Source organism: Colius striatus, chromosome 3, assembly GCF_028858725.1.
Source record: "Colius striatus isolate bColStr4 chromosome 3, bColStr4.1.hap1, whole genome shotgun sequence".
In the NCBI taxonomy this organism is placed as follows: Eukaryota; Metazoa; Chordata; class Aves; order Coliiformes; family Coliidae; genus Colius; species Colius striatus.
The window spans coordinates 68,966,138-68,983,921 of record NC_084761.1 but is presented as its reverse complement, the minus strand read 5'-3'; the positions used below and the strand labels follow the sequence as shown (position 1 = coordinate 68,983,921).

The 17,784-nt window shown below is 35.0% G+C and overlaps 1 protein-coding gene across 2 annotated transcripts in view; it reads right to left on the bottom strand.

Annotated features, from left to right (window-relative positions):
• Nucleotides 1–17,301: 17,301 nt before the first annotated feature.
• SGCZ (sarcoglycan zeta) overlaps nucleotides 17,302–17,784 on the bottom strand; it is a 200,797-nt gene continuing 200,314 nt past the window's right edge. For both annotated transcript variants that reach the window (XM_061993083.1, XM_061993084.1), the window contains one exon: nucleotides 17,302–17,648. In XM_061993083.1, coding sequence (XP_061849067.1) covers nucleotides 17,433–17,648 — 216 coding nt within the window. In that variant the 3' untranslated portion in view covers nucleotides 17,302–17,432. The remainder of the gene's footprint in view (nucleotides 17,649–17,784) is intronic.

Genomic DNA, 17,784 nt, shown 5'->3' with positions numbered 1-17,784 from the left:
AGGAAAATGAAGAATATGGACCAAGCCCTATGAGAAAAAGACATGAAATTCACAGGAATATACATTTTCCTTTTTCGTCTTCCACCTCTCTCTTTGAATAATGCCATACAAAAGATGTGGGAAATGAGTGCCTGTCAAACACAGTCATGCTGCAGAAAATTTTATGTGAAATGTGTAGAATGAGATCTATATATACAAACCTGCACAGGTATCAGCTGTGCAGTTTCCTAGAACTATCACCTAATTATGTGCCAGCTCAATACTACTGGAATTGCTCATAAAGATTAGAAGAGATCCCATTCTCTATGTAAAGACTTCTTGCCAAAGCTGCTGTTTCCATGCACTGGAGTGTATTTTTGACACATGGACACTAGTTCATTAAGGTCAATGATTCATTTTACATAGTCCAGTAAACAGTCATCTTAATGAAAGTTTTTGGCTTATAGTCCATTATAGCTGTCATAATAACAGCTGACTAAAATATTCCAACATTCAGTGAACAATGATAAAAAGTGTCTATTAAGGCTATGCAGCTATGCCAAATACAATCATATATAATCAGCTGCACCAGAACGCCTGTCAACACATTAGAGAATATCATCAGTCAGATAATACATCTGCTACAAGTGGCAGCTGTTGTGCTCTGGAGTGTAGACAATTAGACATGAATATACTCCTTAGGCTATTTGCAGCATTCAAGCATGGTATTAGTTGACACCTGCTAAGATGTAATCCCTATATTTTTGATGCCCACTCACCATAACTATTGAAAATACAATTTAAGATACCTAGAGATATGAGAGTTCATAAATAATGGTGAGCATACCAGCAATACCACAGTATTTCTGAACCGTATTTTAGGAGAAGCTCATTAACTAGTACACAGTCAGACCAAATAAGATTATAAGCCTCTTTCTGAAGCCAGAAATGCCAAGTACCAAAGGTATTTAAATGTTACATACTATGTACTACAGTGTAAAATTTTATACCCAGTTACTGAAGTAGGAATTGCTAATACTACAAATAAGGGGACACATTTTTTGCAAAAGAAATATCAACTTTGTGAACAGAAGAAAAAGAGAAAAAAAACTTGTATGTAAGGTTACAAAGAAGTTGAGTACAAGCCTTTGCCTTTAGCATAAATATTTAGGCATACAAGGAACTTACTGGATTTTGCTTTACTTGACTAGATTAGGATTTTACTTTTATTTTTTTAATTACAGATTTATCACTAGGTCTGGTGATAATTCTTATTAGATTATTACCCCCCCGCAAATTTTTCTTAGTAATTTTTTTTCTTCTAGAAAAGAAATAAGAAGTTTATAACATTCTTTTATATATACATAAAAATAAACATAGATTACTGCAGATGCCTTTTAAAAACACAAAATAACAGTAAGTTACTTTAAAAATTCTTCCCTAATAAAGCCCTTCTTGATCTAAAAAAACAATATGCACAAAACAATCAAGATACATTATGAAAGCATATCTGAATGCTAGTCTTGCATTTCATACTCAAGTTCTGAAACTCTTGAAGTTTCTTTTGATTGAAAACAAACTATGACAATCGTTTTCATATAAAGTGACAGAGCAGACATGGATAAAGCACATACACTTAAATACTCTTAAAAATAATGACAAAAATTTATGATCATTTTTTCCCCTCTCTGATAATTGTTTGTACCAAGAACAAAAGAGAAAGAAGAGCTTTTGCATAAAATCTAGTCATATAGGATGTTAAAGACATGACTCCCAAGGTACTATGAATATGTAATACCTTACTTAATGTAATAACTGTAACAGTTCTTAATTTCCTAATTGAAAGTTTACTGTCCCTTGGTTTTCTATTTTTAAAGCGGTAAAAGCCACCCCAATAGCTAGAACTGGGAATTTGATCAGGCACTAGAGATAAATCTAGACAAGACACCAGCTGCAACAACCCTAAACAATGATTAAAAAACACTCAGCAGGATCTACTGGAGGCTTATACGACTCTTAAAACATCTTTTGATCTTTATGAGATTGGTTGAATAAGAAGGTTGGACTTACAAGATCTGTAAACCTTTGCTGGGGAAATGCTGTGTTAGTCAGGAAGAGAAGTCTTTCACGAGATGGGAATGAAAATGAAACTGAATAGAACAGAATAAGGGTTTGTAATCAGGTACCTGGAAAGTGAAGAATACAGCAAGCTACCAAAATACAGAATTTTCTCTAATATTCCCTAAATATCCCTCAATATACTTCAAATATAGTATTTTTTTAAAACTTATATTTCCCTTAGAATAAAAAAGGCTTAACTTACTGAATGTTCAGAGAGAAACACAATTTATATGCCAGCTGAAAATGTGTGACAGCTTTTATTGCAATAAAAGGATATGCAATATGAGGATAAGCTAACATTATAATAAGAATTATTAGGAAAGGAGGAACTATGACCAGAATTTATTTAAAACCAGATTTTGATAAACAATAAAATGGTCAAATCTAAAAAAGCTGCTTCAGTGGTATGTTTTCAATACAGGTTTGGAAAAGGAAAAAGATCCAAACAATGATCTAAGACTATACTTTTCTTGCTTTCTGTCAAAAATTGACTCATGTGCTCTGGGAAGTGTGGCTACAGAGGCAGAACCTCTGGGACTTTAGAGTTTTCATGACATTTGTTTTTAGGAGAGATGACAATGACATAGAAACACGTATGCCCTTTGAAACAATACTTTGAGATGAATACATTCAGAAACCCTGTACTTTAATCAAAATTGAGCCAGTATGCTGACAATGAAAATTAAAAAGGTTATAGAGGAGTATTTAAGCTAGGAGGAGTTGGGTGAAAGTCAACAGGCACAAAAATGCAACTGGTCCAGACTGATGTGATCCCTGAGAAGACGTGGTTAATGTTTGGTGGGTCTCTGGAAGACCAGGAGGGAATAAACATCACAATCACAATAAATAGAGTAGACAAACCGGACTTCTAGCCAGGCTGACTGACTGGCATGTGCAAAGTCGAATAGTGGAGCAAGGGCAAAATTTACAAAGGCTTCTGTGCCAGGACTACAGGCCTAACGCAGAGGATGCTAATGGTACAGGAAATATTCCCACAATCAATGCATCCTCTGTAGCAGATAGGTCAGACGGTTTAGATTGCTGTAGAATACATGTATAAGAAGTACTAGAGCAAATAAATTAAGTCTTAGTAAGTGACCAGAATTATTTTGGGATTATTTATTGTAATTTATCTGAGAGTTCTGGATCGTTGTAAGAAGAAACTGAAGAGAAGCTGTTGGAAAAGACTGAAGGGAAATACATTCAACATTTATGGTCATGGATAAGGTGGTTGCAGAGCTATTATTCATCAAATAGCTGCATCAGAGGTGGTTCAGAATTGATATTAGGAAATACTTATTTACAGAGAGATTAGTCAAGAACTGGAAGAGAGTTCCTAGAGAGGTGGTCAATGCCCCACACCTGCCAGTGTTTAAGAAACATTTGGACAATGCCCTTAATAACATTCTTTAACTTGTAATCATCCCTGAATTGACTAGACAGCAGTTGTAGATCCCTTCCAACTAAAATAGCCTACTCTGTCCTATTCTAAATCCTGTGATAGCCCAACTAGGGTACTCAGTGAAGTTATTTGAAGATTAGTATAAAATAGATAAAAGAAAGCTCTTCTTTAAGAAGCATGTGATGAACATTTGGAATTTGTTGCCACAAAAAGCAGCTGTGTGAATAGCTTTAAAAAAGGATTGCAGAAAATCGTGAACAACACATCCATGAAGAGATAACAAAGGTACAAGGTACAGAACACAACTGTGGATACTGGGGTAGTCTATGGGAAAAGGGCTATGTGAATTGACCAGAATCCCACACTGTCCCTAAATATCATCCCCTGCTGCTACTACCAGAGATTGGTCTGACCTAGACTTGGATATTGGTTGGGCTAGGTGCGTTGATTGGTTGTTTTCTCCAGAGCTGACATCCAATAGGAATGCTAACAGGAACTCCAATGGGAGTGCTGACAGGAAAACTACGCAGTGATATCCAAGATGTTTTATTCAAAGGGTAATTAGGATAATTTGATTTGGAATTATGACAAGACCTTTAAGCTTGGCTTATAAAATGAAACATTACTTCCATGTGTTATTTTATTAAATTTGTGAAGGTAAAGCCATTAACCTGGAGAACTTCTATAGTATTAGTATTTACTACAAATTATTACAGTATCATGGTTTGACATGACAGCTGTTTCTGGAAAGGGGGAAGGGGCTGTAAAGATGGCTCCTGTTAGAAGTTCAAGGGCATTGTTCTGCAAAACTCTCCCCAGCTCTGAGCCAAATCCACTTCTGGGGCTGAGTCAATTAGATGTCTCCATGATCACTTTTTAAGAAGAAGCTTAAGAAGAAGCTTCCTTCTTCTGTTCCTCTTCTTCTCCAGATGGTGGTGGTGGGAAAAGTGAGAGAAACAACCATGTGGACTCCAAAGTCAGTGAGGAAAGAGAGGAGGAGGTGTGCTGGAGCAGACTCCCCTGCATTCTATGGAGAGGACTGGTGAAGTAGTGATTTGTTTCCATTTTGCTACAGACACTGCATTAAGAGCAGAGAGTCATTTTGCTGAAGACTCCACATCAAGGGCAGAGACTTATTTTGATACTGACCTCATATCAGGGGCAGTGACTCATTTTGCTAGAAAACCTGAACAGGGGCAGAGACTCATTTTGCTAAGAACCCAGAGCCAGAGGCAATGATTCACTTCATTAAAGACCTTGTGTCAGGGGCAATGACTATGGCTGGAGGAGACCATGTCCCGTGGGAGTGACCCCATATTCACAGAAGCTGTAACTGTGAGAGAGAACCCACACCAAAGAAGCTCGCTAAAATTATGCCCAGAAGAGGCTGTGTCCTGAGGGAGGGACCTTGTATCGGCAGAAGTTTCAACTGTGGGTAAGAATCCACACCAGAGATATTCACTGCGTCCCATGTGAGGGACTCTCTATTGGCAGAAGCCGCAGCTACTGGGAAGAACCCACACCAGAGCTGTTCTTTAAGGACGGTGTCCCATGGGACCCTGTATCGGAGCAGGGGAAGAATGCAAGAAGTTGTCCTCCTCTAAAAAGAGAGAAGCAACAGAGCCCATCTGTGAGAGACTGACCACATCCCCATTCCCTGACACCCTAGCTGTTGAGGGTGGAGGAGGTAGAGATATCGGGAGCAGTGAGCTGAGGCCAGGAAGAAAGGAGAGATGGGGGAGGGAGATCTTAAAGTACTGGTTGTAATTTTCTCAATCATCCTAGTCCCTTTTTACTTTTATTCTGCTGTGTTTCTTGTAGGTAGTAGAATAAACTTTCCTCTCTAAGTCGAGTACTGGAGTCTGTTTTGCCCAGAACCGTAACTGGCAGCGAGCCCTCCCTGCTCTTGTCTTAATCCACAACAATCTTGCTTATCTTTTTACTCCCATTTCACTGGGGCCTCTGCCATCCTAATGAGAGTGGGAGTGAATGAGGGGCATCAAGTGAGACACTGTTGTGGTGTTCTGTGCTAGCTGGGCCAAACCACAACATACATAAAGTGTCCTATGGAATCATAAGACTAATGGGTAGAAAAAGAGAAGACATACTCAAAGCTTAAAACTACACAACTGACATTTTTTGTTTTAGAGTGCAGCTGACAGATGGTCAGTTCTTATACAGCTGATAGCCAGATCTTCCTACAGAAACTCCCATATTACAGAGTGATATTTTCACAGAGGAAAGACTGAAACCTGTTACTTACTTCCTCTTCTCCTTCCATCATACTGTGATTACTGGTTATTTTAAGTGTGAAGAAAATTCCACTCTCCATTTGTCTGAGCTTTTCTGTGTCTGATGATAATATTGTTACAATTTGCAAACTAAGTTCTTGTTTGTTTTCTAAATCCCTCTCCAAGATTCCAGTGTTATGGAACAGTTGGAAATATACAATGTCCATCTGCACTACCTTAATCTTTTGAGAATTCAAATTGATATCAGTCTAACAAGTGGATTTAAGGGTTGCCCATTGCCTGATGATGTGCATTCACCACCACACAATATATCTGGGAAGACAATTTTAATATGAGACCATCAGGACGAGCAAACTGCACTGTGACAGATGAACTGTGGAATCAAGCTGCTTTTGCCCCTTATGTGCAAGATAAAGGTTTTGTCTTTGTTTCAAGGCTTCAAATATAGGTCATTTCTAGAGCTGTATATGTGAAACAGCCCAATGCCACTAATTTGCTTTGCTGGTTGATGGCACTTATACTCCAAGAAACAATAGAGTAAGTTCATATAAAGTCAGTAGGGCTTTTTAGGACTTGCACAAAACACTTGCAGCATAGTAGATGCTGATATAACTCAAAACAGAAGTAAAATTTGGTATGTGCAGACAATGATGCATAGAACTTACATGTAGATGTGAAAAGGGAAATATTGATTAATATATCATCTCAAAAGGGACTTTACTCAAGCTAAGCAAAATTAAAGCACTTTGGAATATTCAGAATAGTCTCTCACCTTCATTATTTTACAGTAAGTTTTAGACCTGCAGGGTATTGCATTACTTTGCCTGATTTATGAAGGCTGATCCAGCAAAATATTTAATCATATTCCTTACTTCAAACTTCAGAAGTTCCATTAAGGTTACTGGAATGAATCACACACATATTCAGAGCTCTGGAGGAGCTTAACCTAAATGTTGAGTGTAGTGACAAAACTGCATTCAGGATAAATAAATCCAAAGGCTAAGCTGATATGCACTAAATAAAAGAGAGAAAATATATGAACTATGCACAAAAAATGTTCCAAACATTAAAAAGTATGTGCCACTCATACAAAGGCTATGTGAGACAATGGAAAACAACATAAAATATGAAAAAGATTAGCACATATCTTATTTTCCAGATTAATTATGTTAATAAAAAAGCTCAATAAATTGAAAGTGCACATTTCACAGAAGTGTATACTAAAGAATTTTATTTACATTTATTTAAAAATTTATATAACTTAACTTGTCATACTTCACAATGTGATAATACATTATTTACTTCTAAAAGGGAATAATACACCATTTAGAAATTTTTCTTTGGAATGTAAATAATTTGTCATTGCAATAGTCTAACTGAAGTGATATTTGTTAGGCAAACTGTACAGTGTCAAATTTAATTACATGTTTGCTTGTTAGGTTTCCTAAAAATAGATAGGAAAATTGCCTAAATCAACTGAAATTATACTGTTCTGTAAAATGTGAGACAATGTGATTTAAATGTATTTTTCCCTTTCAGTTCTCAGAAATATATGGTCATTAATAAAATTTTGTGGATTAAATATATAATTTCAATCTCTTTAAAAGTACATAATGTACTATAGTTAAACAAAAAAGATAAAACTCACATCATATTAAAGCCATGCAAGATTTTGGAAACTGGAGGTAAATAAGCAAATAATTTTTGTAAGCAGCTCCAAGAATCTGGTTAATCGTGTAGTGACTTGCTCACAAATGTATGCTGACATGCATGAGAAGAGACCTTTTTTTATCACAGCACTGTAGAGGGACTAGTATGGTGTCCTAGACTTTCCTGAAGAAAAGTGGAAGTACCCATAGTTTAATATAAGAAATTTAGCATGTCTACTGTAGTCCAGATGCTTATGACAAGAAACTTGAAGACGAAATGGTGGTAGGTATCATAAAGAATAAATACCCTTTTGTAAAATTTACACTACATATGAGCTAATTCATAAGTAGAAATACATACTATTTCTTTCAAAGTGATATAAGAAAGGGGATTCATCTGGGCTCTAAACTGGGAAATGTGATGCAGGTAGACATAAATGTATGATGTGCTCAAAAAAACCTTAATACAGACAGAGTCTTTGACCAGTCCAGTTCTTTAGCTGGTGGATCTATTGTTTATAATACAAGAAAGTTGCCCTTGTCTCAAAATACTTCTAAATAGGCTTACTTTCTTTTATATTTTTATATATGTATATATATTCCTTGAGTGCTATGAAATATATTACAGTAGATGACATTGTTTGCTCCCAGGCGTCATTGGGGGGGGGGGGGGGGGGGGTGGGGAGGGCAAGAAAAAGAAGAAGAAATAGGTGAAAAAATACATTACAGTCCAGACTCTTATCTGAAAAAAACCTACTCAAAACAAACCCCCTAACCAACCAAAAGACTATTTTCCATTTCCTAACTCTTGTTCCAGATGTTTTCCACTTACATTGTTGTAAGTAAATATAAGCCTTAATGACTCCCTTCTTCCAGGACTGCCATTTTGTACATAAAGTATTCAGTCTTATCTATATCTTCCATTGTTTATAGGTTCCACATCTGTGACTGTCATCACAGCCACAGTGACAATAGAGGTTTTCTGATATTGTCTGTACTGTCTCTTTCCTATGAATAGTACATTTCTGGTCTTGGAAGGGATTTCTGAATCAATGTTATTCTGAAGGACGACTTCTACCTCCTCTGATTTGGCCATGATATACATGGCAAGGCAAAAGAGGTAAAGGAGCGTTTTAACACAAACTTATTGTTTTCCTCTTTAAGTTGTATTTTTTTTTCTAATACCACTCTCTATCTCTTTTCTCTACACCTTTATTCTCTTTCTATAATCTTTCTCTGTTTAATATTTGGGTTACATGCTTTGTTTCTCCCCCTGTGTTTTGCTCCATCATGACAATAACAATTACCATGACCAATAACCCACTCTTTGTAACAGCAAAAAATGTCAGCTTCAGTAGCTGCCATCAGATTTTTCTCTCCTCTTTACATCTAAAAATAGGGTTTACTATAAGTATAAACATAGACCATGGAACAAAAAACAAATCCATATTCCAATGGTATGAATTAATTTCCCTAACTTAACTCCCCTGTGGAGGAGAGAAGGGAAGCTATATGGTCAACATATTCTTTGGAAGTGATTGTTAATATCAAGAATATCAGAGTTATTGCTTCCAGAAACGCTGTAAGTCCTTCATTGTGAGGAGGACAATCGGCTGGAACATAAAATGATAGCAGCACTTAATTTTTTACCATTTCCTTTTATGAACTATTTTGGACATCTTACAATTTGTTAATTTGGTTTTGACAAGGACTGCACAAACATTTGGAGCTTTCCTTGTGTGGGAGTCAAAGTGGTACCTGTACTTAGAAGAAGGAACCATTTTCAGAGGGAAAATGGTAATACTGTTAATGATGCATTTTAGAAATACAGTGTAAAAAGTCATGGACCATGACATGTTTTTCGCACAAACTTTTAATGAACATTTAAACCCTAGTATAAAGACATGGAATTTGTCAGCATTTCTTATTGTCTTTACCAGTGTTTTGATACACCCTAATGTACTGGCCTTTTTTCAGCTCTTTCTGCCATAGAGATACATGTGCAAACAGAGAGTTCTGTGTCATCTTCCATTTGAGAAGCACAAAATTTATACCTAGATGACTGCTTTTCTTCTTTCCAATGGTATTTCTAAAAAAATTCAGGGAAATAAATGAAAAAAAATGTTCTGCAAATATAAAGACATAAAAATGACTCATCTGCACCTGACTTTCTGCCCATTTCTCTGAGTTAAAATGACATCTAGATAGAACTCTAGTGGCCGACTTTTTACTTTAAAAAAGAAACAAATACAGCTTTCAACTATATTTCTAATGTGTACTGTTGCAACATGATTGATTTTCTACCCATTCCTATGTAGGTCAAAAACCCCACTGCCTTTCTGTAACAAGGTTATTTTAATGTTGTGTCTTGTTCACTCTGTGAAGCACGGAGCTGGAAAGCATCTTGACTGTTGATTTCAAGTCAAACTGCTGTAGGCGACTCTCTCTTCTCACACAAGTACACACCAACACATCCTGTTCGCCAGTAGCATGGGAGATAGTTTCTTCTTCTACTACTATATACTCTATTTCCTTTATTGTCAAAGACTTCCAGTCTCCCAAAGATTACACAAATCAATGGAAAGGTGTACTGTCATAAAAGAAATCAGATTCTTAATTTACCTAGGATGAATGAGAATGTCATCCATGAGCTGTAGGAACAATATTCTGGTTTTAGTAGGGTTTTTTGATAGTTAGATTTACACTATTTCACTCCACAACCCCTCCGGGCAGGCAATGGGGAGTCTCCTTCCTTGGAGGTCTTCAAGACCCGCCTGGACATGTTCCTATGTGACCTGATCTAGGTGAATCTACTTGAGCAGGTGGTTGGACTAGATGATCTCTAAAAGTCCCTTCCAAACTCTACCATTCTATGATTCTATGATTAAAGAAAATGTGAAATAGTGTAAATCTAACTATCAAAAAGCTCTGTTTTCTTTCCAATCTGTAAAATTAAATCAATACATCAGTAGAGAAGGGTAAATCATGACCTCAGTGATTACTTTTCTATGAAAAATGTAATAGAATGGGATTGTTTGTGTATTTATTTTACAGTATTTAAAATACATTCATTTAATGACAGAATGCATGAAAAAATTTAAGAAGTTTATAGTCCAAAACTTTCACTGTTCATCCTAGTAAGTCAGTCTAAAATTGATATTTACTTGTGTGTGTTTTCCTTCTTCTGCAATATCTGTTTTCACAAACCAAGTGATCTTCCTTTTTAATAGAAACTTCCCCTTTGATACACTTCCAGTAAATCAAACAGGAAGGAGCCTGATAAAGACATAGCTAAATCCCTTGCATTGTCTATTCTTTTCTTACCTGGGAAGAAAGGAGGATGCTAATGGGGACAACTGAAGCTCAGCTGGAGGGGTAAGAGTAGATGGGACTTAAGGGGAAGAATTTTACCTTCATTCACTGCTGTAGGATTTAGAACAAAAAATCTGGGTAAACGTTCAGCTAGAAAGAAAACAACGATGTATTCTTATGAGAATAGTTCTGAAAAATATACTCAGATATAGGTTATTGTGCTATAATGCAGATCTCGCAGTGGTTAAAGAATGACTGTATGCAAACTCCCAATACCATAAAGCACAGAAAACAAAATGTCTTGCCATCAGGAAGTTTTCTTAATGTTTAAGTCCTACTCTTCATTGTGCTCTAGATGATGTGGAAGCTGAACTTCTTTCTCACAGTTTTCACAAACAATGAGGTATATATACGATTAAAAGGTAACTTTACATCTCAAGTCAATTCATGCATTAAATGAACTTGATTAAGCCAAAAGTCATTTCAAAAAAAAAAAAATACTGTCAATGCTTAAACATATAATAATTTGAGATACTGGAAGAACAGGACACTCCTCAAAACTGTCCTTAAAGTTTTCAGTTTTCCCAAACTGAGGGAAGCATTGTAACATACATTTTATCTTATTTTCTTTCCTGAGGTAAGTAGGCTAGGCTTAATTGTGGTTTATTGGCTGTAATCAGACCAAACATACAGTCTATGTTTTCATGTTAGCTCTTCTGAAATTTCTTCTGGTCCTAGCCTGTGTCTCAAAGTCAATCTGAAGGTTAGTTCAAAGTTTTAGAGGAGACTATTATACACAGAGAGCTTGTATTAAATTCTAATCTCAGTATGAGCTGTATTGAACCAACACAATATTTATAGTGGATTTTTTTTTTCACTATACTTTCTGTTTTTATTTTACCTTCATTAAGTTTTCCCAGATTGCACTAGTTCAAATATGAATAAAATAGCTAGGAGTAATTTTTCTTGCTGTATCAGCTATCATGTTTTAGTCACCTGAGACTTGGTGGGACCTTCATTACTGATAGTTGTAAACAACTGTTACTCTTGCACAGAAATGCTGATTTTTTTTTTTTTTTTTTAGGCATAATGCAGCTAGTTACCATCTGGCTCCCATAGATGTTACTGAAATCGTACCATGGCATCAAGGAGCTCAATGCAAACAAACCACTTAAACACTCATCCTCTTTTTTGCCAGAGCTCTGTGCTAAGCTATGCTGTCAGCAGAACTGACGCTACACAATATAAACCTAGAGAGGATTTGTTCACACTGATGATATCATTGCAAGAGCATTTACATGACTGTAATTGTCAAGTTGCTTGTACAGTTTAAACATAAACATACAGCTTATGCTTATTCTGACAAGGTGTAAAAGAACTTGAGTAGTGTAATATGCTTTTACAGTATATGAGATGCAGCACTGTAATTTTAACTCTGCTAACGCTGATATAGTAACAAATGCTAAGGCTCTTTAAAATTGGATTTTCCTAACATAAGTACTGTATTGACATACAGTGTCTGTTTTCAAACACATTTTTTATTCAAATCCCATTATGCTGTGTGTGAGGGCAAAAATTTAAAAACACAGATACTACTATACAGCTAATGTAGACAGAAATGATACTGCATACTAACAAAAAAAATTCTGGCAAATAAAACCACAGAAAACCTAAAAAATTCTCATTAGTTATCCTACATCCTTCTCTCACCCTTAGAAAGTTTCCCACTTCATTATTCTTGAAATGAGTTCTGATATGTTTCCTATCTTATGTGTCATTTATTTATGATTTCATTATAGCACCAGATGAAAATGCTAAGGTCAAATGAAGGAAGTACTGGAGAGATTTTAAACTGACTGTGTTAATTACATGCTATAAAAGCTCTAGCTTTCCAAGAATAAGCAATTTCCAACTTCCAAAACCTTGCTATTTTTTTCATAAGACAAAAAAAAGGGAAAATTTAAAAAAAAATCTTAAAGTTTCAGTGTACTAGTTTTGAATAATGTTATCTACAATTATAAGACAGACAGTCCATTCAATAGAAAAGAGATTTGTTTTACATAAAACGAGAGTACAAAAGTACAGCTTTTGTAATTTGGTAGTATTGCAGTTTTACAAATGTATTGCATAGTATGTGTAAGAAAATAGTTCCCATCTTTTTTATATATTTATATACACAATGAAATCATTAACATGAAGGTTACAAAATAAAAATGGTTAGCAGACCTTTACTGGGTACTGATTAAAATGTAATGACACTCAGACTTTGATCCAACTTACATATGCAATATCAGCTGATAACAATTCCGTAGTCTAATGTTTGGGGCTTTGTGGGGTTTTTTTTTTTCTTTTTTCTTTTTTCTTTTTTAAATTTAGACAATGAATTAGAGCTTAAAAATATCCCCAAAAAAATCAACACATGATACTAGCAATTGAATGACTCAAACATCCGTTGTTAAAACCTTCTAGACATGTACAGTTGTGTCTTCAATCCAGATAATAACCTCTTCATCTAAAATGGTTTAATGTCAATTCTGCCACCCAGTCAAATCATTGTTTTGCAAGCAAAACAGTATAACTTCAGTTGAAACAAGCATATCTTTTTTGCTTTCTTAACAACACCAGAAGATCCTCATATGTATGTACAGTAATATAATTGCACCACACTGACCAAAAAAAAAAAAAACCAAACAACCACCCTGGGAAACAGTGAACAATCTACAGCTCAAAATGCTGTGCAAATCTAAACTATGTTACAATTTCATGTTGTAATTACAACTTGTCATCTCTTCATTCCAACAGAATTAGTAGAAGTAGCAGTGTCATAGTGTTAGATATAATAGAAGTGTCAGTCTTTGGTCTTATCACTTAATCAATGAATGAACTGCAATACAAAACCATACAGCTAACAGTGCTCAGAGAGGTGGGCTGATGCTTTTATTTTTCATTTTTTAAACAAGAAAGAGACAGTATCCTATGATATCATGACACAGATACTTTTACAGAAGAGAAATCTTTTGTTTATATTAAATACATGTAGCTGATCTTAATCTTTTGAGATATTTCATTGTTGTCTTAAGAATACCCATGAAGTAGTCAAACAGATGCAATACCATCTTAGTGGTCCCATACAAACATTCTAGTACAAAAGGAAGTTTTATTTGATACATGTATTCATATTCTATAAATAAAAACCTCAAAGGAATATTTTAGCCACCATTTTAAATTTTTTGTTTGTTTTAAATTGCTCTGATATGAATGCTTAGAAATACTCTAAAGTCTTCAATCTTTCCCTACATTTGTCACAACAGAGCAATTTATTAAAGGAAATTCTTGTCTTAACCAAAAGAAGAAGTGACAATGAAACAATTAAAATATTCAGTCAGATAGACACTCTACCTAGAGAATTATTAGTTAGGGCTTAGTCATAATCTGAATGTTAGATATTATAAATGGCCAACAAGGACTGAAATAACTTGGAGGCAGGGCCAGGAAACTATGGATAAGGTGAAGAAATGAACCTGAAAGTTTCCTATGGCTTTGCACAGCATGAGCTCTACACTATAAAGCACTTAAATAGCACAGTTATCGTTCCATGGCATTTGGGCTGAGATTTTCTAGTTTCTTTCCATCTGAAATGACATTGTGGGAGTATGACTCTTTGATATCTTAGGGTCATAATATAAGTAAGTGGAAGAGGTTTGCTATTAACATTTTCACTACTGTCAGCCCAAACATTAAAAAACTGTGTCTCTTTCTCCTTCCATTTACGAATGATGACACTGTTTACAGTTTATTGGTGTTTTATTTTTATTTATCTAACTGCTTTGAAATCACTTTTCCAATACTCTGAAATCATGTGGGCTAGAAATATTCTTTAAAACAAAAACTGCTCCTTTTCCCCTTGCAGTTTTCAATGGATTTAAAGTAAAACATTAATATTATGAAACTCAACAGAATATAAAGATATTGTGAACTCATTCTGCTATGTCATAGGTTGCTGAAGCTCTCAAACACTCTCTACTTCAGACTGAAAGGATTCCAAGAAAGAAAATCCTGACAGTACAGAGCTATGTGGACTTCCTGGCTTGGTTTTGTGGAGTCCACATTTCTGCCCTGAGTTTCTTCATACAAAGTTGTATATTATTCTAGTCTAGCATTTATAATTAATTTAGTAACAAAATATTTTGTATTTCTATCTTCCAATTACCATGTAAGTTTGTGTAAAATATATAAAGGTTGTGTCTTTAAATCCGGTGGACAGAAACCTTTTTTGCACATATTACAGGTAAGGAATCAAGTAAAGTGAAGAGCAAACAAATAAGAAATTCTCAATGGAAAATTCACAACAAAGCATGTGCAAACCATCCTGTGAGTTTATTTGAGGAGAAAAATCTCCCAACTTTGTCTACTTGTGTGCAATTTGTTAGAAGCCACAATTTAATTTACCAAATAGATGAGTTCATCTTAAAAGGAATCAGTGTATGTAGGTGTGCACAGATAATGAATACATTATAGATGTGTCCTTGTACAGATCTATATACATATTTGTATACTTTTTCTATTGAATCACTATTTATCCAGATTACTTTCTCACTAGCATACTATTACTTGTATGTGTAAGAAAAAGATATTATTTTCCTATACTTTTAAGGGTATATTGTATGGCTGCCATTTCCAATGTTTTATTATCATTGTCATTTATATTTGCATGTTTCTGTCCCTTTTACTAAAAGCCTTTACGTTTCTAATATATTTCTTTGCAATATCTTCTAATATATTTTCTTTCCAAGTGAAAGAATAAATACCTTAAAGAAATAACAAAGCAGCTGTTGATAGCCTTCTTTTTAAGAGATAAAATAATCAATTTAAAATCTTAATTTAACTGGTGGAAACAGAAAATATAGACTTCTTGCTATGGGGTGAAATTCACACCTCTGAAGAGAACCAATGGAAAGGCAAGCACCAATCAAGCCGTGAACACGTCTTGTTCTGGTCTTCTGCATAGGTGTGAATTTTGCTTGAAGTGAAAACAAAATCAACCTTATTAGGTGGTAATAAAATGTAAAGGTAATTACATTATCAGTTTTCCAGTAATCTTTTTTTTTTTTCTATAATAAAAAAATAATTGTGTAGAAATATCTACCTTGCACTGCCTGCCCTGGTGTTAGAGTTAGCTTGCAAAAGCTGTCACTGGATTGGTGATCTTACATTCAGAAGCCTCTAAAGCTACATCCTAGGTGATGCAATTTAAAAGACAGAGTTAAAAAGTATACTTACCTTGTGTAATCAAGCCATCTTCCACAATAGGATATATTTTTATACTGTTTTACATTCCTGGGTTCTGCAAGTTTCAAGATACTCTTGTTAATCAATGTTGAGATAAACTTATTAGCAGCATATCAAAGCATTTTTTCTGAGATTTCAGTAACCAACCAAGTCAAACAAGTATGAACATGATACAAGAAAGAAATAGCACATCAACTTTTTTAAAAAAAAAAAAAAAAAAAAGTTAGTAATTAGATGGGGCTGCACAATTTAAACACAGACTTGGTGAAGTCAAAATGTAAAATCAATGTACTTTGTAACATTGAATATCTTTTAATATGTTTTTATATATATTGCCATTACTTTGAAAACCTTAGCAGCAGATGGCAAGCAAAAAAGAAATATGAATGTCATACCAATTGTTAGTGCATTGCTTCGCAGCCTTACACATTACATTAAGACTAATGTTTGTACTGTGTTCAAATGGCAGCAGTTAGAAGTAGCTAGGAAATGGACAAGATATATCTTTCTCCTGTTTTTGCACTTGCCAATTATAAATACCTTTTGAAGAGCAATACACTGATCAACAAACATATCATCAATATCTCCCTCTTTACCTCATTCTTTTCCATAAACTGTGTGTTCTACTCAAAGTAGTTGTTTCACATGCAGTAGCCACAAAAATACTATATAAGGCCATTCAGATCTGTCAAATAAGTAGACGTAATTTTTACTTTGAAAGGTAATATTGCTGAGCACTTCCAAATTTTACCTAGTGTACAAAACCGCAGACTCAGTAGACAAAGAGTAACAATATGCTTTTAAAGAAACCAAACTCAGGGATGGATTCTGTCTCTTTTTGTGTTAAAAACCATTTACTGATTTTAATTGTTTAGTAAAGCAAGCATCACACAATGCTTTAAAATTTTAAAATTCAAGGATAAAAGTTTACATCCAAAAAGATGAATGGAAAATTGTGCTTTCAAACAGTAAAGTTATTTATCATACATGGGGAACCAATTTATCTCACCATCAGATTCTGGGCAAATTTGTTTACATACTATATATATATATATATATATATATATATATATATATATATATATATGCAGTTCATATCCAGGTCCTGCAAAAATCTAAAACTATGTGCTTCACCTCATGTAGCAAAGGCACCTGTGTTATTCTCCCTTTTGGACAAAAGGTGATATTATGTTCCAGGTTTCCTGATGAAGAATACATTGATTTTTGAATATCTCACTCCCATCTCTACGTTGAGTGGCAACACAAACCATGAGAGAAGGCAGCGTTGTATTCCTGCTTACACTGGAAGAAGTTGCTCTGCAGGCCGTTTGAAGGGTCGAACTTGTCACAAGGGAAACCGAGCAGAACTGTGAAGCAGAGGGACAGTAACAAAAGGCTATTCTGGTGTGAGGAGAAATCGGAGTCATTCTAGCTCCACAAGCAGATGTTGCTACTGGATTGACACGTGGAGCCTGCTCCTGCTGGGGACAGGTAAAGTTTACCATTGGGACAGACGCAGAGCTCATAGATAGTCTGACGAGGAGCTGAAGAGCTGGATGACGAGGAGGAAGAAGAGGAGGAGGAGGAAGAAAAGGAACCCACTGGTAGATTTCCCAGGCGGATTGTATCTGCATTTAAAAATATCTAAAAAGGGGGAAAAAAAGGGGAGTAAGTTTCTTTCATCATTGTGACATATTTTACAGAAGTGTTTTGAGGCAGACATGAATTATTAGAAATATCTTCAAAAATATTTTATTAGAAATATTAGAAAAAAATAGAT